This window comes from Vanellus vanellus (genome assembly GCF_965231255.1).
Source record: "Vanellus vanellus genome assembly, chromosome: 1".
Classification (NCBI taxonomy): domain Eukaryota; kingdom Metazoa; phylum Chordata; class Aves; order Charadriiformes; family Charadriidae; genus Vanellus; species Vanellus vanellus.
Genome location: NC_138905.1, coordinates 69,010,056 through 69,030,639, shown reverse-complemented (window position 1 = coordinate 69,030,639; position 20,584 = coordinate 69,010,056). Strand labels below are relative to the sequence as shown.

The window sequence follows — 20,584 nt, the reverse complement described above, 5'->3', positions numbered from 1 at the left end:
TGCCCTAGTACAATTTTATTATACTCTTTTATTATCAATGAAAAACACAGAATAGACTTCCATCGGTGACCATACCATTCTGGGAGCAAACGTATCTGTGGTTAGCTTATGCCGGTGAAGAGCATGGCCCCCGGACTCTGAAATACAGAGCAGCAAAATAAAAGGCACCCCACCAAAAGAATAAAACAAAAACACACATATATACAACCAACAGAGGGAAAGAAATGTCATTGAGGGGTGTTTAATGTTAAAGAGGAACTATACATCTGGGATGGCGGTGAGGAGGATTTAATAGAGCTGAACAAGGTGACCACCTGCATCCACTTCAAAGAGGAAAACCGGCAGTGGTATGAGGAGTGCTTATGCAGCCTTCTGCACGTGTGTGTGTGCAGTGCTTCTTTCTACTGACAAAATACGAAGTATATTACCTTCGCAAACATCCCTAGGCACCAGAAGCTTCTCCTCTGTATTGACAAATTAAGTTTCAGCATGGGATTAAAAGGGGGGAAAAAAAAATCTCCCTCATGCACATCGCCCTGTAATCTGAGCTGGACGGACTTCCCCTTTGCCTGGGTGGTACAGAAGAGCTAGATACTGGCTTTGTGGGGAGTCCCAGGCCACGCACTGGTCAGCCACAGGTCACACCTTCCTTCCTCACAACAGCAGGTTGTAAGCCTTCCTCCACCACATTGTGGTCTGTGCAGCGTCCAGGAGTGGTTTACAGGGCTCTGGATTTTAAGTCATATTCTTGTAGAGGAGGCTTGGCTAACCTTCCCTCTAGTGCAACAAAGCCCTTTTGAAGAATCAAGAATTGGTTCCAAATTCCCAGTGGGTTTAGTGAGGTGGCACGGTTTGAAACTCAAGATAACTAAGACTCACCCATGTCTGGCTGTAATTTCAGGTGTACGATAACTATGCAAAATGCTGAGATTTACCGATGAGAGAGCAGAAAGAAGCCACTCTTCTCCTTCTCGCTGGCTCTGTTTCTGTAATGAAATAGCATGTGCTTGAGTGCTGAGGGGGGGGTCACTTTGTCAGCACGTCCTCCGCCTCTTCACCCTGACCAAAACATCCAAGGGGAGATGTACCCAAAGGCAAACTCCCCAGCAGAACTGCAGGAATGGCAAACCAGCCGGCCTGATGGGGGAAATTTCAAAACCAAAATGTCTCTTAAATAAGCTTCTTTAATTATTATCATCATCTGTTTATTTATACAAATATAAAATATATTTATATAGATTTATATAATATAGATTTGTCGCTTTGGTGGCTCTTTTCATTTACAGACGTACTGGTCGACGATCTCTGTGCACTTTTTACACTTGACATAACAGCACCAATGGAACTTGCAGTGGCAACGCTCCACCTGGACGCTCTTGAACTGGTCATAACCCCGTCCGCAGCACATCAGCTCACACCCATCCATGCCCTCCGAGGTCTTGTTGCACAGGCGACCCTGAGTGCCCAGCGAGCCGGTGGTCTCATTGCGCAGGCAATAGTCCGGGCTGGGGTCGACGTAGACCAGGTCCTCTTGCGTCGGCATGTTGAAACGGTTGTTGACCAGCTCCAGCTTGCCCTTGCGGCTGATCCTCATGGCTGCGGCGCTGTCGTACTTCTCCTTCAGCAGGTCGCCCACCTTGCGGAAGTCAGCCAGCTGCAGCCAGCAGGTCTTGAGGCTGCAGGAGCCCGACACGCCATGGCACTTGCAGGCCACGTCTGCCAGCTTGTACACAGCCTGCGGGAAGAGAAATGCAATCAGGCAGAGCTGCTTAATGACAATGGATTCACCTCGTTTCCATAGCTGCTTTGATTATCCCCCAATTTCTGTTGTTTCACCCTTCGGAAGGGATGAAAGTCTCCTCTTCCTCCTGTTGGCAACTGCTTCGTTCTCGTTCCCTAAATATTTCTATTTCTGGTTACACTGTCTCCAAACGTGGCTTCCCCACCCCGCCTTCTTTTCCCCTGGCAGATTTCTGACTTGCCGGCAAGGTCAGGAGTTGGAAAGAAGGAAGGGAACAGTCCCATCCCTGTGGCCTCTGGAAATTCCCCCCTCCCCCCCCCATCTCAAGGACCACTGTGGTTTTCCACGTTTTCCCCTTCAGAGCTGCGACAGGGGAACGCCTGGGAACCTGCCCATTTCCCACCACCCGCCCCAGCAGCTGACGCTTGTGGTCTGTAGGGATACACCTGCATCCTCTTGAAATCAGCCCACGCCTTTCCCTCTGCCTCTGCCCAGAGGAGCTCGCCCAAGGGGTGGCCTCCTCCGGAGGCCACCACTTTCCAGCGAGGAGCAAACAGGGGTGGCGGCGGTGGTGGGAAAGGTGGCCACCTCTGCTCGAGGTGTTAACAGGGAGTCCTGCTCGAAGAGCTGAGCTGAGCTGAGCTGCAAGCCCCCCAACTGCAAACCGGCGCCATCTTGTGTCCAGACATCTCCCTGCGCTAACAGGGCCGCCGCCGGGCAGGAGGGGCCGCCGTTTCGAGCGGCAGAAGGCAAAGCTGACGGGGCTCTCTTTTCCCGAGATACTTTTGCCTCCCTTGTCGGCGGTCCGCGGATGTATCATACCCCTGAAAATGAGGCATCACCGGCCGCAAGTTGGGAAACCCAAAATTCAAAGAAACAGCCTTGGAAATTTAAGCCGCTGAGCGTTAAACCCTCAGCAGAGCGACTACGGGGTGTGCAGCAAACCGGTCGATACTCTCCTCCTCCCCGCACTAGCTGGGAGGAGCGAGAGATATTGAAGAATACCCTCTAGAGTAACAAAGCTCAAAATGTAGGAAAATAAACTGAAATGCAGGTTGGGTTTGTCCTTCCTGCTAATTCCAGAGACAGGTACAAAAGTGCCAGTGATGCGAGATGCTGTTGGCACTGACCAGAGTTCGCAGAGCGAGGAGCTGGCATCCCCGTGCCATCGGAGCTAGGGCCTTACGGCAGCTCACCCCTCCACCAGCCCCAGCCCGTGCTCCTTGCGCTGTCACCGTCAGGATCACATCTGCTCTCCCATGACTGTCCTGCCACCTTCACAGGGCAGCGGCCCTGCCAGATCCCACCTGCCAAGCAGAGCTGTTTGGCATTAGCCACAAAATTACCACCAGCTGTATCTGGTGGGGGAGATCGAGGAACATGAGAAAAAAAACCTAGGATGTTCTGAAGGAGACAGCCATAAGTCTTCTCGCCAGGTTTTCTGCTGAGGAAAACAGCCAAGCGCTGAGGTTTCTTTTCTGCCTCGCTCACCGACACAGAAGAAAGCTTCCCAGCTCTCTGCGTTCGCTTGCCAAGGAGTAGGTGATTAAGGCAATTGAGCATACCACAAGCAAAACCTTCCACCTACGACTACATTCTGGACCAGCAGCGAGAGGTCAGAGTTCCCCTACAACAACTGGTTGCTCCTGGTCTAACTAACATCTAGTGCTTTTGACAGCTAGTGAAGATTCAATTTGGCTTAATGGCTAAATCACATGGAGGCCGATCCAGCTCCCAAGGAAGTCAACAGAGTGAGTCCTTAAAACAGAGAAGCTTTAGTTCTGCTCCTCAGAGCTCAATTTACTGAGGCAGTCCCTCACTGCGCAATGTAACAGCTACAGGCTGGGAGTTAAGCACTTGTCTTGCATCGGACTACAACTGCAGAGGACCAACCACACCGTTACTTAAGGATTCCTGCTGTACTATAACCAGACAGAGCCACAGCTGAATTTCCCGAGCCCCAGACACTTACTATATCCTCACTGCATTGTCAGCCTGCTTGTTATAAGCTTGTGTTAGCACTTTTTGGTTATGGTTCTGTCAAATCCCAGGCCACTCATGCCTCCCTTGCCCTTGCCTGTGTTTTTATAAAGTATTATGATTCTTCCTAATCCTGGGCTTTGTTCCTTTAGAAAAACACTGCAACTCGATCCCTCTCAGTTAATGTCATGGGACTGAGTTTGCTCCGACTTGGCTTTAAGCAACTGATGCTCAAAACATCTGGCCCATGTGGGTAGTAGCTGTGCTGGGGAATTCGAACACTACCAGTTATCACAGGTAAGCATGCCACCACTCAGCCCCTGCAGCTCCCACCATAAACGTCCTGTGGAGGTAACTGTAACTTCAGCTGCTACATGGGTCCCTCACTCTCCTCCTTTACTGCCTAGATGGGGAGAAAGCAGAGGAAATTGGAGAATTCCTCTCTGACTGGGCTCGGGTCAAGGTAAAGAATAACAGACCCCACATGCAGTTCTGAGGGCAGGACCTGATCGATGGCCATGCCACTTAAACAGGTTGAAAATGCCTCTAATGGAAAGGCTTAAAGCCCCTTCCCATAAGCCCAAGTTCTCTTCCAATTCTTTTCTTGCAAGAATGGGAACGGGAAGAGAATTAATGGGGAATTCCTATGTGGTCAATTAGCCAGACCCCCTTCCAGGCTCTCCTGGCACTGGCTGGAGTGACTGATGACTGAGGCCTGCCATATGCTGACTGGGTAAACAGCACGGAAGGACTGACAGCCACAGTCCGCCAGACAGTGTGACAGATAAGGAATGGGGGGAAATAAAAGAGGGTAATGGAGACCAATTGGAAGAAAAAGACAGATGGAAGGAAAGGACATATTGAGATAACAGCCAAAGACAAACAAACAAGGGCAGTAAAGCCAGGAGCCACCACCACAAGGCCTCCGACGTGGAGTGAAAGGGTGATGGGGTCAGGACTGCCTGAAAGATAAAAGACCTCTGGTCCCCTCTTCTCCCTCTCAGCTCCCCTTCTGAGAACCACAGAGAGCAGGGACAATCTTTTCTCCTGCCACCAGAGCTCCTCAGGGTTCAAGGAGAACTTTCTCACCCACAGGAAACTCAGTGAGGGGACATGCCAAAAGCCTGCCTAGAAATCAGAAGACATCAACTGAAACAGTGGCAGGGAAAGCGGAGCAAGGCTGAATGTGGGATGGCACCTGGTGGCCACTTAGCAGTGCTCACTGCCCTGTCTCCTGTACTCCTTTCTTTCAGCACCAACTTTCGGGAGTATGGAGTTACACGTGCACCTTCCTGCTTCCAAAACCAGAATCTCAGAAGTTTAGGAATGCAGGGCTAGATGGGAACTCCTCGGTTATTAAGTACGATCTCTTGCTATTGTAGGCACTGCTTCAAATAATATTTTCCTTAAATGTATAGAGTGCCCTTTTAAAAGCAATTAGGTTTTCAGCCACCATTATTCTGATCACTATTCCAATGATAAAATATCTTTTTCTACTTTCCAGCCTAAATGTATTCACTTTATGCCCATTTGCTATTGTGCCAAATTGGCCTTTTGCTTTAAAAGTACTTTTCCGTCCGTATTATTTCTCCCACTAACACAGACATCAGTCATATCCTCTCTCAACTTTCACTTTGCTAGGCTAAACATGGCAAGCTATTCTAGCCCACTTTCTTAAGAAAAGATTCCTATCCCTTGGGTCAGCCATAACAAGCCTTTTCTAGTCTGAGGTCATTTTGCTTGGGAATATGAGAACATACAATATTTTGGGACCTCACGAGAGCTTAATACCATGGCATTAGTATTCCCCGATGTTTTATGAAAAGACTTTCCCAAGTACATTATAGGATATTTACCACCTTCTGAGCCACATTACATCTGCAGTCATGTGCAAGTGACTGCTGCGACCAATTCTTTTCTACTCATTTCCTAATGACTAAAAATGTTTTTCATACAAGACCTCAAATGATGGTCTTAATGTTGTTTTTTTGGATGTCACGAGCTGCTGTACAAAATTCAGATTCTCCTCTATATCCATAATACTTGCCACCTTTGCATCACCAGCAAATTTCATCAGCCCATTCCTAATTCTTGTATTGAGGCTGAGAAACAAAAATACTAAGTGTTGGCCTTGAGACAAGTCTTTGAAGAACTCTGCTAATTAAGCTCTGTTAAGATCAAGATACAGCCTTTCGCACAACTTACTGACATCTTTCCTTGAACCAGTTTCTTGTCCATCTCATAGCTGTTGCATTTTTCCTTCTCTTTCCGAATTTAACCAAGCATTTCCCATGTGGGAAATACATTAAACTTCTCACAGAAGCTCCGATAAATGAGACCTATCAGATCTATTTTGCTTTTTAAGAAATCAGTGATGTTCTAAACGGTTGTGTGATCCTTCTCAAATTATTTCCCATTTTGGCTCTTCTGAGATATCCTTTCCCCTAGGTCCTCCTGTAAATGTTGCCGAGGTCACACTGCCTGTGCTGCCAGGTGCCAGCTCTTTCAGAGTGCCAGGAAAGAAAGTAGGCACCTCCTGTGACTTGAGAGCTTTACGCTACCTGAGTTTTGCTTCCACCTTGATGGTGATAATTTTCATTTCCAGTCTTTCTCCTTTGCTCCCACACTAATATATTTCTAAGAGTGAAGAGGAAAAGCTGTCCCATACTGGCCAAATACCATCCTGAGCAGACAACCCTGCAACCCGTAGCAATGCTATCTGAGAGCCATCCCAGGTCTCATCTCCAGTTCCTTTCATATTTGTCTCCGTTCCTGATCCCAGCATCTCCATCCCTCACTACCCCCAAATCCTCATCTACTCAATCCACCCCAAAGCCCCAGCCTCATTTACTCCAGAGCCCTCCGTTCTTCCAACCCTTTGCTGCCCCTTGACTCCCATCTGATTCATTTGACCCAATCCCAAACTCCCTTCCACCAGCAGCCGCCTGCACCATCGCACCCATCCCAGGTCTGCTGGCCCCAAACATCAGAACCCTCTACCTGTCTGAACGCAACAGCTGCCTCCTCATGCCTTCCTCATTCCCACAACGTGCCAGCACCGTTGCCCGCTGCCTACTGTGATAAACCTCGCCTGTCCCTAGGGCACCCCACCTGGCTTCCTCCAAAATCACGGTCCCGGGGACATTTAAAAATCTACACTACGAGCACTTACTCCCCTAGGCACAAGTGTTGAGGGCAGAAAAAGACATCTCCACTGTGCAGCAGACACGCAGTACCCCTCTCCATGAGCAATGTCCCCCATACTGACTTGAAATCCCAACTAAAGCACTCATTTACTTTGGGGACAAAAACTACTCTGTCTTTAGACTCAGCCCCATCCCTATTGACTAGCAGCCTCCTTTCTATAGCCTCCTCCAATTTACAAAGGTTAAAAAACTTTCATTGTTTATTTTACTACCCTTTGCAAGGTCTGACTCAGCGTGATTTTTTACTGTTCTCACTTCATCTTTACACTTCTTGACCTCTAAGACAGAGCTTTTCATTATTTATTTGCTATCAGTTCTTTTTTTCCATTCTTAGTAGGCTCTTGGTCTATTCCTAACAGTTTCTCTGTGGTAGTTATTCATTCAGTGAGGTCTGGATATTCTTCCTACAAGCTTTTTCCTCTTGCTTGGCATGCAGAATTGTAATGGCTTTAGCATCTTTGACTTGAAAAAGTTCCAGACCTCCTCCACATCGAGTTCCTCGGCTGAGTTTACTAACTGGCTCCTTTAGTTTATCAGAGATTCTTCTTTGAAATCCACAAGCTTAATTACACAGTGGTTTCTACTTACATTTAATTTAATCTAAAATGACTCGTGTTCATTTAATCTAAGGTTATTTTCTATGGCCATATGTTCTACAGAGTCTACAAAAAACAAGCTTGAAATAACATTGTCTTTTGCTGGGCTCTTTGGAAAGCTTTTGTCCAGGTCCTGGGTTAGCTGGAGACAGAGAAATTGCCTTGAGAGCTTATCTATGGAGTCCAAAGAAGCACGGGCACTGTAGCGTTCCAAGCACAATTTAGATCATTTTCTGCACTGTAGTAAAGGCAGGACATAACTGTTTTTAGCTCTATCCTTAAAGCAGGAAAAAGCTTTCTTCCATCTAAAACTGTATCATAATCTGAAATCACAGCTCAGTTGGATTCTTGCCCATATAACAAGAAAAACAAGACAGGGTAGTGTTTCACCCATGCTACAGAGCAAGTATCTTCTGACTTGATCTTCTAATACAGATGTTACTACAGTTCAACTAGCGCCTCAAAGTATTGGCCATATTCTGTCTCTGGATCCCTCAAGGCAATAGGACTGGCTGTTAAAAAGTCTCGTAACATATTCACTCCCTATTTTAGGCAGGGTATTTATTTGTAGTAACCCAAGTTCATGACTCCAGACATGTAAGATGTTCAAAGCAAGTAATGCAGACAAGAATGCCACTTTGAGGCTACTATTCCGTGGAGAAACGCCTCCCCATTTCTAAGCAAATGCAGACCTTCTGCCCTTGCAAGCCAAAAAAAACCCCACAACCCCAAACCAAAACCCACTGAGTTCTACAGCTTTCAAGTCCAGAGTTTTCCACCTACTGCAAATTTAACCCAATTTGATTTTGCAAAAGAAGAATGGAGTATTTTCAATGCTTCAACCTGACACACTGATTTCACAATCAGAAAACCAGCAAATCTTCTTCAGCAGCAAAATGAAGCTAAAATTACACGCAGAACAGACAGACGTACACAGGAAATAGAAAGATAATTCAGTAACAATTAGAAGTTAGAAAGAGCAGAAAATTGATAAGGAAACTAAGGATATTAGTTAAGAATGTGCAAAAGAGCAAGGCTAAGTACACTTAATAGGATTTTTAATATGCATTAGAAATAAAATTAACCTTAGAAAAGCTCACTACTAGAGAAGAATGGTAAAAATTTTAAACACCCTGTGGAAAAGGGACAAATACTCAAGTAAGTATTCCTGTTCTACATTTGGAAAGAGGCAGGATTACACAGTTGTACCACATATGAATGATGCTACACCTTCCAGGCTATTAATCACAGACAAAGGAATTGTGTAAAAAGCAAATGTGCATACACTGAATGCATACAAAGGGGGAAACTTCATCTACGTTTACAGCATCAGTGAGACCAATACCAGAACCCAGTATGTCATTTTGGTATCTAGTTTCTTAAAGGATATGGGAAAACTGGAAAGGTACACTAAAGTGACATGAAAATGATTTGACAGCTGATGAGAACATCTGAAAGAGAGTCTTCAGTGCTCAAATCTAGTTTGTCAAGAAAGAGTGGTGAATAAATTACAGTAGATAAATACATCTATGCAGAAGAAATTCTGATTACTAAGGGGCTTTTCGATCTAGCTGTAAAAGTCAGAAAATGAACTGATGAGAAGCTGACACCAGATAAATTCAAATGATAATGAGGCACAGTGTTGAAACAGGGTGATTAATGATGGCAGCATATTACAAAGGGAAGTGATGGATTCTCCATCCCTAGGGGTCTCCAGATCAAAACTGTATCTTCACAGAAAATGTCTGTCACCTAGATGCAAATTATTTATTTTGCCCAATATCAAGGTAACTGAGCAAGGAATAAGTTTCAGACATAGCCAGGTAGCCTGATTCAGTGTTTGTTTCTGCCCTTATACTCCCAAAAATCTGAATCATGGCAGCAGAAGAGAACTCCTCGTGCCAGCAGATTCTCCTCTTCACCACCAGCCTGTCATTTTGGCAGCTCTGGGAAGCCAGTTTCTGAGACATAAACCTTGAAAGTGGGTCATGACAGCACCTAGTCTATTTGGAAAGGGCCTACATGTCTGGGCACATGTGCCATACAGTATCTCAACAGACTCAAAAACTCACTGGCTTTAGCTGGCAATGGAAGCCTGCCATTAAAGCTCGAACATAATATTGGCAATATTGTCTGCAATAGTCACAAAAATGCAGAAAATGTGACCATACACCATTTCAAGGGAGTTCCTGGGGCATCATTGGACTATCCCTCATCAAACCGCCAAGTAATTTGGTATCTGACTATCTCAAGCCTTCTGAATCTGCCTCTGAGAAAGAGGAAAGGGTCAGCATTGGTCTTACCCTACGACCAGCCTCGTTGTTCTGCAAGTTCATCAGCATGCGAGCCTGCTCCTCTGAACCTCTCACATAGTTCTTCTCCCTCTCCTTGGCATCCACAAACTCCTTGGCAAAACGATATCCATACTCCACGTTATCGCCGCAGCCACCCCACAGCCAGTCTCGGGGCAAGTCCTTGGGCCGGGCAGTCCGGCTGCAGCCACAGCTGGAGAGCTCTCCTTCACGGCAAGCCCGGCTGATCGCATTCACCACCCCGGCAGCGCTGACGGCGTAGGTGAAAGCAGTCTCTCGGCTCCCTGTGAGAGAGATGTGAGAAGCAAATTAACGAGAGGCAGATCTCATTTAACAAACGCAATGCACAGCAAGGAGCAAGCAAACAGGCTCCGGACAGTAGGACGTGGTGTGCTCTGAGAAGGTGCACAGAATCAATTGGAACAAAGGAATGGGGTGGTCAAGTGCAAGGGCACCAGCCCGTTCTGGTAGAAGGGGAACTGTCCTAACACATGCTCACATCCTGTTCTTGTTTTCATTTCACAATAACAGCTCCAGTCAATTGACTGCCCAGAGCTGTCAGTTTCTGTGTAACCAGGATCAAAACCAAATCCAATTCTCTGACACAAACCAGGGAAGGGACTGAGATTTCTGCTGTCACCTGGAGGAATATTCTTTGGAAGAGCATGTTCATCATGAATTTGTAGGTGCTGCTCCTCAAGGTTTATTATCTTTACTATACTTATGTTTGACCATTTAAGAGCCCTGGAAACTCCAGGTCTTGTCCAAAAGAAACAGCAACACCATAGGCAAGCAGAGCAAACGGCTCAGCCTCCTTCCCCTCAGATCAACCCTTCAGTATCCTCTCATTTTAACCTGGAGGAAACTCAAGCAGCAAGAGGGTTATTCACTTGCTGAAAACACAGCTGCTGCGTCAGCCACTGAAGAATCATTGAGAACAACTAACAAGGTTGGGTCTGTGCAACAGCAGCGTTCTGGTTGAGCCAGATATCACCCTGGAACAGTTTTAATTTAATTGGGACAAGCACTCTTTATGGGCGCCTCAATTCATTGACCTTATTTTGGTTTACATAAGGCCACCTGCTAATTGTTTTGAGACAAACTGAAGGAAGATCATTTTTACATTAAAGCATCAAGGCAGAGGCTGTCCCAACGCCTACATAACTGCAGTGCTGGAACAAGTAAAACTTTCCCATGTAGACAATAATAAATGAAAAGACTTTCCATTAGCAGGTTTACTAAAGACTGCTCTGCTTGGAGTGGATTCTCTATACCACTTAGACTCCCAGCCAAGCAGCTGGATCGGGTCTCCAGCTATGTATTCCTGGCAGCGATTCAGCCCCAATTTGACCGGGGCATCAACACAGCCAGAATACTGCATGAGGCTAAATGTGCTGCACCAGCGAGTGCTGCAGGTCTGAAAGGGGGGAGAAGAGGGGGATGAGGAAGAGAAGGAGGCAATCCACACCTGCACTCTCACTTCATGGTGTAATAAATAGCTAAACCAACACCTTCAGAATAATTTTGTGTCACCAAACTCTCAGGTGATAAAGAGAACAACTGCCAAAACTTCATTGGAATAAGCAATCTGATTGTGAAGGGCTACTTACACTAAGCCCCAGCAAGAGGCGACCCTCTAATGCTCTCAAGCAAATTTGAATGACTTCAGAAGGCAGATCCTCCAAGAACAGTTTGTCACCAACCCACGAGGCTCTCAGTGCCAGCTCCCTCAGTGGGACTGAGCTGATGCTTTTGGTATGCTCTTGTTCCAATTTGCAAGTGCTGACAATCTGTAATTAATAGCAGCTTATCACCAGCTTAGTGGTAATGACCCAAGACAAAGGCAAGGCTGTAAATGGCATCCACCTTGCAGAACAACTTGTGATTTTTTTTTTTTTCCCCTTCTAAATGAGAGTTGTACGTTAAGGGCTTCTGCTCTGGAGAACAGCACAAGGCTGATAAAACACTACAGGACACAGAGAAGTGAGGGCCATACTAACAGGTTATAAGGAGAGGACTATGCCCCCCCAAACCTCCCTGGTCTGAGAGGTAAAGAGGAGTGACTCCTAGTTAAGGTAATTCAGCTGAGATTGGCCCATAAGGGAGTTATGGTCATTTTTCAGCAGCCTAAAATCAAGCCTTTTACTAATCTACTTTGTTTTGCACGTTATGGGTATTTTAAGGTAACCGTCCAATGTGCAGTTTTGCCCTTAACTAGTCTTTGCCTGTACAACTAGAGCCCTGCGGACACACCAATCATCCTATTAAGTAGAGCACTCCCAGCACCTATAGAGATGAAAAACCACGCGAGGAAAGGACCTCCCAGTGTTACAGCTTGTGCAACAGAGCCTGCACGGCTCCAGGTGCTTAGCATCCTTACAGCTTGCTTGACATCCCTGTACTGAAAGCACAGATCAGATTTGCACTTTAACTGTCCATGTTTTAACCATCTCCACATTTCAGATGTAGCAGCACAACTCCGTGGTGCAGCCCCTGGATCTGCATGAGTTGTTTAGGCTGCTGAGGATGGTAGTGGGAGCAGCTGAAAGAAGCCACAGTGTTTTTTTTTTCCCCCCTTGCTGCCCACAAAGCAGAACAAACCACAGTGCTCACTAGATGTACGTTTGGAAGACTGCAGCTTGGTTTGGGAGGTGGGATCAGATGTGTGCATGAGACCCCGTGTTAATACAAAGCAAATTTGTAGCTGGCAATTGTGGGCTTATACCTCCTCATTTTCTCTGCTCTCCTGTCGCACCTTCCAGCCTTGGAAAAATATTTGGGTTTTCACTCATCATCTCAAAATTCACTCCAGTTCCACACCTTTGTGCCTTCATCTCAACAGACAGGGGTGTTATCCCCAAAGTTGTGCAAACATGAACAGAGGTTACAGAGACGGTCGGGCAGTAACCGTCCTCCCACGCCGCACCGAGCTCTCCCGAGCGATGGGACGGAGTCACCCCGGGCTGCCGTACCCTGGGCAGGCCGGGGACGATGCCGGGGGCTGCGGTCCCCGGGAAGCTCCGGTCCCCGGGAGGCTCTGCCCGCCGGCGCGGAGCTCCGCGGAGCTCTGCTGCCCTCCTGCGCCCGCCGGCCACCCGCCGCCGGCAGCAGGACGAAGAGCCCGGGGCCGCGAGGGTTTTCGGGGGCCACGGGTGAGGATGCCAAGCAAGGTCCCCAGGGCCTGCTTTTCTGGAGCTGCACGAGAAGGAGATGGGAGAACTGACACCAGTGGGGAGACTCATGCAAAAATGATAAAAATGTGTCGTTCTTAACTTTTTTGATGAAAAAGTTTTCATTTCAACCAATTTTTTTAAAAGCACATCCCTGAAGTTTGGCAATCTGGACGAAAAACGAGGAAAAAATACTCTTTGTTCTCTTCTTTTATGACTCCTTTTTTTTTTTTTTGCATTTGAAAAGGCAGAAGAGATAAGATCTTTGGCTCCAGAAGTGACTGGACTAACCTGGAAACCCCAGCCTTGCGTTTAGGAGTTACAGTCTCTCTTCCCCTGAGGAAATTCTAACACGATCTTTTTGGGTGCTGTCCTCTCCCTCATAAATGTAGCAGTAAGGAATGTGTCTGTATACAATGTATAGAGATATATATACACACACACATGCAGTCTAAAATCTGTATCGACAGAACAAGGAGCAACTTCAGAAGGACAATTTTTGTAGATTGCCAGATATCATTATTGAATAAACCACATTTAAAAGGTAAGAGCAATTCTCACAACACCACAAACACTAGGAAAAAACAGTGCTAAAAACCAGTCTACTTCAGTGCTATGGATGCCTCTACAAAAGCTTTGTATCATTGGACGGCCTCACCTCTATGAAATGCACAAAATGAAGGTGTAATGATTAAACACAGACCAACCGGGTCTCCCGTTTCCAAGCTGAGCCAAGTTCTGCGAGGGGGAAAGGAAACACATCTTCCAGGTTTCTGAGTGAACACTCTCATGAGTCCCAGGCTTTGGACTTGGCCAGGGCAGGTTCTCCTCCCTCTCATAATTTAGACCAGCTCAAGAAATCATGTAATATATGCCATGCCTGCATTGGTGGGTGGGCAGCCAAGGGTTGTTGGCACACTATACACCTTCTTGGTCCTTATCTCTTCCCCCCCTGCTCCACAACACTCTGGCATGCCTCTGCACTCTTGCAGATATTCTGGCCTCCAGACCTTTCTCGTGCCATTGGCACAGAGTACACAAAAAGGGCTGTGGTCCAGAATTGGGGCTCAGAGGTTGAAAACAGGAGACAGGCACACAGTACAAACCCAGAGAAGAATAACTATAGTTGACACAACCTGAGAGATTGAAAGGCTTTGTTTTCTTCCCCAGCGTGGAAAACAGATTTGCTGAAATGATAAGCACTGCCTCATTACAAAGTAGGAAAAAATCAAAGTGGAAGGTGGAACTAAGAGAAAAGAGAAGAGGCAGCATCCCCTTCCACAACAGCTCATCACTGATGTAGACAACAGCAATGAATCATCACAGACCCTGTAATACCTCAGGCCACCTTTGGTGACATTTTTCTTCTGCACTGGCTTGTGCTGGAGTATAAACATCCGAACATGCTCTGACCAGAGAATCTAAAGGAGCTGGGTTAAAAACTCTTTTGTTAGGATAGGTTTTTAAACAGCGGGCAAGCACAGGCAGTCACCTCACAGACACTACCATCAGCAGATTCCTGCTAGAGATACAACAGTACTACTAACAAACAAATGCATGCACACACGAACCAAACAGCAGCAACAGGACTACTGGACATACCCATCACATACCCACAACACCTCCTTCCCCATAAAACCCCAAATTTACTCCCAATCTAACAGGATCAAACCCATTTTAGAGAGGAGGAATCTTCCCTCTTCCACTATCCACTTCAGTCCCTTCTTCCTGTACACCCTCTGATCCTTCCTGCTGGCTTCTCATCCTTCAGCTCCAATCTCTGCTTTCTCTTAGTTCACCCTTACTTCTTTTCTTCCAGGTGTGGACTCACCCACTGGACCAACCCGGGGCTGCAGGAAAGTACTGAAGAGGAAGATGAGGTTTGCTCCAGAAGGGGAGATTCCTATTTTCTTGTGTCCTTGTGGAGTCACTAGGATCTCTTGGGGGATCTGAAATTTACCCCATTCTTTAGGATAAGTTACATGTGAGAGAGGGACAGCAGAAGGGAGAGATGGAGGCCTATTTTCTGTCCTTTCCCTTTGGTGGCTGAAACTTCAGTTTTCGTACTCCAAAGCACAAGTTTTAACAATCTGGGATTGCACACAGCCTCATCTGGCCACCACCCTTGCTATCAGAAAGAAAGAGATCAAGGATGCACAGATGCCTTGGATATGTGTCAGCGGCTGAAAGTATGTGTCAGGAAACGGCATTTCCCAGGGGAATACCCCAGAGAAGTGGGGATTTGTTAGGGTATGAGCTGAGCAGAAAGGGAAGAATCAGAATGGTTCTGGTGGGCTGAATTAGGAATTCTGAAAGGTTGAGTAACACATGCAAAAATATCCCTAAAATTCTCTAGGATGACATGTAAGAATTTCAAGATCAAATGGAAGGGATCACAGGACTTGGTTACCCTGGTGCCCTATCACCCTGCCACCTCAGAGGTATTAAAGATTCATCTCTTGGTGTTGGCTGCCTATGCGGTGGTTGTTCATTTTTTGGTTTGGTTTGGGGTTTTTTTTTGTGGGTTTTTTTTTGAGTGAAGCCAAAAAGGTGCAAGCAATGCTGGGGGCAGATGGGGGTGCAGGAGCTGGAGGCCTTTTTCCATCCCTTGCTCATTGTTTTCCTTGACCTCACAACCTAGAAATAGTGCTGGTTCTTCAGTGTAAAGGGTCGGCTTTGTGGGTGGGAAACAAAACGTCTTTACACGGGGTTGGAGAGAGTGAGAGTGAGTGTGTGTGTGTGTGCGCACACGCATGTTTGTGTGAGTGGCTGATTTAACACCTTTTCTTTATTGTCCTGGCTGTCGGACACATCAAACCGAGCCCGGATTTCTCAGTTTCTTGCCATCAGATGATTGCATTTCAAAAGGAGCTGGGACAATGTAGCTAGGTCACACCTCAATTCAAGTGCAGCAATGGCCTGTCAATGTGCCTCTTACGGCCAGCAGGGCAGGAATTATAAAAATCTCTTAGGTTTACACAGAAAGCGGCAGAACAGGGAGGGGGGAAAGATCCCATGCCAAGGGATTCCACGTTTCCTACATCTCAGGACTGCATTCCCTGTTGGAGGGCACTCCAGATGCTGGGAATGATAACACAGATCCATTGTTCCTGGCTCCAGCTTCTTCCCTCCCTACCTTTAAACAAGCACACAAAAGCAGCCCCCCTCTTCCTGACCTTCCCCATGGCCCCCCAAAGAAAGTTCCCCCTGCCTGTCCCAGCTAGCTCCGGCCGCGGCTCAGGTGCACTGTTGCCACCCTCTCAGGCACAGGCAGCACACAGGCAGGGTTCGGGCAGCACCAGCACACCAGGGAATGGAAAAGCTCGTTAAAAGCAGCTTTAGGAGCAGTGCTAATAGGGCTCATCGCTCCTGCATGTGTATTTGAAGAAAGAGAGAAAGCTGCAGAGGGGCACCTGCCCCACACGGGGTGCTCCTACCTATTTTCATGACCCGTCCAAAGACGGAGGTGTTGTCCACCGTGCTGCAGTTCCACCGCCGCTGCCGAAACTGGTACTGGCACTCCTTGATGGCACTGCGGGCCCCTTCCCCGATGAACACCATGTGCTCCTGGTAGAGCTGGCAGAGCTTGCGCTGCCCGGGGGAGAGCCCCGGCAGCTGGCTGCACACCGGCTGAGCGCCGATGATATACATCTCAGGTCTCTGGATAGGGTTCATGGCCAAAGACCTACGATGAGAAAAACATCCAAGGGAGTCTGGAGGGAGAGGGCCCCTCCGCGAAACGCCCGGCACCTTTCCCCGCCAGCCCAGCTCAGCCCAGCCCCGCTCCCAAAACCCGGCCGCATTTCTCATGTCCTCCTCTACGGCTCTGCCAGATGTGAGGCTTTTCCAGGGCTCTAGCGGGAAAAACACAGCTCGTTTGTAACCTGAGTTTAAACACAGAGGACACCCGGGATGGGGAGGGGGCAGAGAGAAAGCTCAGCACTTTCTCTGCAAAAGAAGAAAGTGAGCTGCTTTGGTTTTGTTTTTTTTTTTTTTTTTTTTTTTTTTTTTGCAGCCCGCCAGCCAGCGATGCCTGCCTTCAAGCCGGGCTATTTTCCGCTCTTTAGGGGAAGGGGGCTCCGCGGCTGCTCCCAGGGCTTTTTGGCAGCGGGTAGGAAACCTTACCCATCCTCTCCCGACGCTTTCCCCACATCCTAAAGCCCGGACGGGATTTCAGCCAGCCCGTACCAAAGGAGCCCAGAAATGCCTGGAGAAGAGGGGGCTGCGTCCCACGTCCCCCCAAAATTGGGCAGGGACGGTGGGAGAGGGGCGGGGGGGAACCTGAAAAGAAGCGAGCTGCTGCCGAAGAAGCCCGGCAAGCAGGAAAGTTCCCGCGGGGAGCGGAGAGCAGCCGCCCCGCTCCCGCTCCGCCGCCCGCCCCCGGACGGTCCCCGGCCCCCCCCGGTCCCCCGTCCCGCGGCGGCGGACAAAGGCGCCGCTGCCTCCCCCCGCGCCCTCACTCACCACCAGGAGTTGGCGTCGGCCACCGGCGAGGTGCAGCTGCAGAGGAGCGCGGCGGCGAGGGCCAACCTCGGCCCGGTCATGGTGGGCTGCGGGCGGCGGCGGCGGCGGGGCTGGGGCAGCCCCCGCAGAGCCGGCCGCCGGGACGGGGCGCCCTGCGGAGAAGCGCCGAGGAAAGCCCTGGAGCGGGGCCTGCGTGCGGCGGGGGCGCGGCGAGCACAGCCCGGCTGCGGCTGCCGCCCCCTCCCACCCCGCAGGACCCTCCCCCGGCCGCCGCCTCCCGGGGGCTTCGGCGGCAGCCCTGCCTCCCTCCCTCCCTCCCGCCCGCCCGCCCTTGGTCCCGGGGGCAGGGGGCCGCGCTGCCGGGGCTTCGCCGCCACCGACGGAGCCTCCCCGTCCCTCCCCAGGGGGGAGTGGGGAGATGCGTGGGGCTGGCCTCGCCCTTAAGGGCGTCGGGAGGGACCCCCGGAGCCTCCCGGACGGCCCCGGCTTGGCCGCCCTTCGATGCGCCCACCCCGCCGTCCGTGGCGTGGAGCCCCGCGACCGCAGGTGTGCGGGGAGCCGGCGGGGCGCATCAAAGAGCCGCGCTGGCCCCGCCGCCTTTGTAATGCAGTGCCGGCTCGGAAATGAGCTGCCCCCTCCCCAAAACGCCCTCCCCAAGGGCCCCACGCCACGGCCCCATCCCCGCAACCCCGGGCGGGGGCGGGGGGCGGTCTGCGAGGCTGTGCTGTGCTGTGCTGCCGGCGACGAGCACAGAGAGATAGGGGCTGGCACCAGAGCCTAATGGCTTTATGGGCAGGGGAGGCGGACAGGAGAAAAGCTTCAAAGGTTCCTCTTGTCCAAACACCCCTCTCCCTTCCCAGCTCGACCCAGCGGGAAACTCAATGGCGGGGGCAATCCGGCAGGTCCTCAGCCCTTCCAACCCCCGCCCCCCCAGACACCGGCAGAAAGCAAACGCGGGCATCCCGGACCCGTGCGGGTCTTTGTAACAAACGCTCCTCGCACCCTGCCTCCCTCACGCCGCCGGGAAACAGCCACCTTATCACACCATCCACACCACTGCTGCTGCCTCCGCCTCTACATGTCTACATGGCTTCCCACCATCCTGTCCACACGGTCCCCACCTCTCTGCCACAGACAAATGCTTCCCCCTCCTCTCCCACACAGCCCCCCCTCTCCGGGCCTGGCGTCCCCCGGACCCAGTCCCTGCGGCGGTGGCTCCCCAAACGCAGGTTGAACGTGCGGGTCCCCTCCAGCAGCTCCCAGGTCCTGGCCACGACGTACGTGGTTCAAGACCTGCAAGTGCCCGGCCTTTCGCTCTGCCTCACGAGCAGTGCCCGAGACATGAAGCACCAGACTCGGCAGCTCAGACCACTGAAGTATATTTTTTATCGGATTCCTCACGCCCGCCACGGTGGACTTGCTGTGTTTGTTTGCAGCACGCTTCGCTTCCTCGCCCATCCAGATGTGCTGTACCTGCAGCTGGTGGCCCATCTCACCTGGCAGGCAGATGTGGGGCTTCGAGTGCCAGAATTAGCCTCGGGACAAAAAAGCCTTGTGTGACCTCGTCGGGAGGGGAGTTTTACTGCTCGGGCACAGCAGGATCCACATCTGAAGAAAACAGGGTGACTTTATTCACATCTTCTATATTTTCCCTTTCCCTCCTCCCACAGCCCCGAGCGTGACGGAGGGATGGCGAGGTGTATGTGTGTGTAGCCACGCATACATGTTTTGGGTCTGTTTCTATAGGGAATAGACAGAATGGAAAGTTTATCTCCGGGAGTCTGGGGAGGAAGGAAGTTGTGTATGGATGAATGGCTTTTCCATGACAAACAATGAGTCTGCACAGACATGGTGTGATGTCACCTGAAGAATTTCCAAGCCAGCCTCAGATACAGAAAACCTTCTCGCTGGCAGAGAAGACAGTGTCCCACCTTTCCATCTCACCACAGCCAGAAGGAAGAACTAGGGCACGGGAAAAAAAAAAAAGCCCTCCCTGTCTCACACAAGGCATGCACCATGTAAATAGATGACATGATGGGAGACGTGTATCTCCAAGCTTTGCCCTCACCAAGTCTCCTCACGGATTCTGAGAAAGGAGTAAACCATGGCGAGCCGCCCCGGTGCCTCTCCCAGCCAGGAATGTGAGACGGCACCAGCCGATGAGGCACTTCCAGAAATATGGGTGATGTCAATGTCCGTGTTCGTGTGAGCTTCTCTGGGCGCATGTGCAGAGCCGCAGCACTCCCACAAGGATGTACCACCACATGGTCCTGGACCGGTGGTCCATCTCTGGCACTGTGGCATTGTGGAAATGAAAACTTTTCCAGCTGGTAAAGTCTGGGAGATGCTCACAGGAAACTTCATCCAGAAACACATGGCATTAATTAAATACCTCATTTTAAGTACTAATATTCAAAGGCAGCTGACGATTAACAACAGCAAAGTGTTGTGAGTACTGCTCATAGCAACTCGACCTCTAAAAGGCACCAGCAAGGCAATGATCTTATTTTGAAACACAAGACACAAAAACTGCCGTACAGGGTAAGATCACTTATCCAGCCAACCTAATAGCCTGTCAAAAGCAGCAACTAACCGAGATGCTTCAGGAGGAGATGTCTGAAACTCTGAATTCAACCTAAATTCTGATGATGATGAGAGCGACTGCCATTGAATCAAGATGTGAATTATGGACGCGAGTCCTTTTTAATATGCTAGAAATAATTTTGTCACTGGCTGTGTTTATGACTTCAGATAAAGTGGTAACAGCAGGTGAGGCGTTGTTGGAGGGATTTAGCCTCAGCCAGCAACTTGCAGACCGAAAGCTGAAAAGCACTTGGCCAGTGGTCCAAAGAATACTATGCCTCTTCCTTGCACCTGTTTCTACTTGCCGCCAAAATCTTGAAAGCGAGCTTTTGATTTTGTAAATAAAAAGCTTGGGTTGTTTTTTTTTTTTTTTTTTTTTTTTAAGCCAAAACAGCTTTGGCAAAGTAGCTTGCTAAAGCAGAGCCGGGTGGAAGAAGTCGGTGAAATTTTGTGAGGACGAGAGGTGGGGTGAAGCAGGGCTGCTGGAGGGCTGGGATGAATGGAGCCAGCGAGGCATCAGGTAAGAGACGGG

General features: G+C 49.4%; 1 protein-coding gene across 1 annotated transcript; it reads right to left on the bottom strand.

Annotated features, from left to right (window-relative positions):
* Window positions 1-1,176: 1,176 nt before the first annotated feature.
* Window positions 1,177-17,564, bottom strand: WNT5B (Wnt family member 5B). The gene is made up of 4 exons (XM_082488905.1): window positions 17,470-17,564; window positions 16,443-16,690; window positions 9,827-10,119; window positions 1,177-1,735 (listed from the first exon to the last, which is right to left on the bottom strand). The coding sequence occupies exons 1-4, from the start codon at window positions 17,547-17,549 to the stop codon at window positions 1,277-1,279; spliced, it is 1,080 nt and encodes a 359-aa protein (XP_082345031.1). The 5' UTR covers window positions 17,550-17,564; the 3' UTR covers window positions 1,177-1,276.
* Between the last annotated feature and the right edge of the window lie 3,020 nt (window positions 17,565-20,584).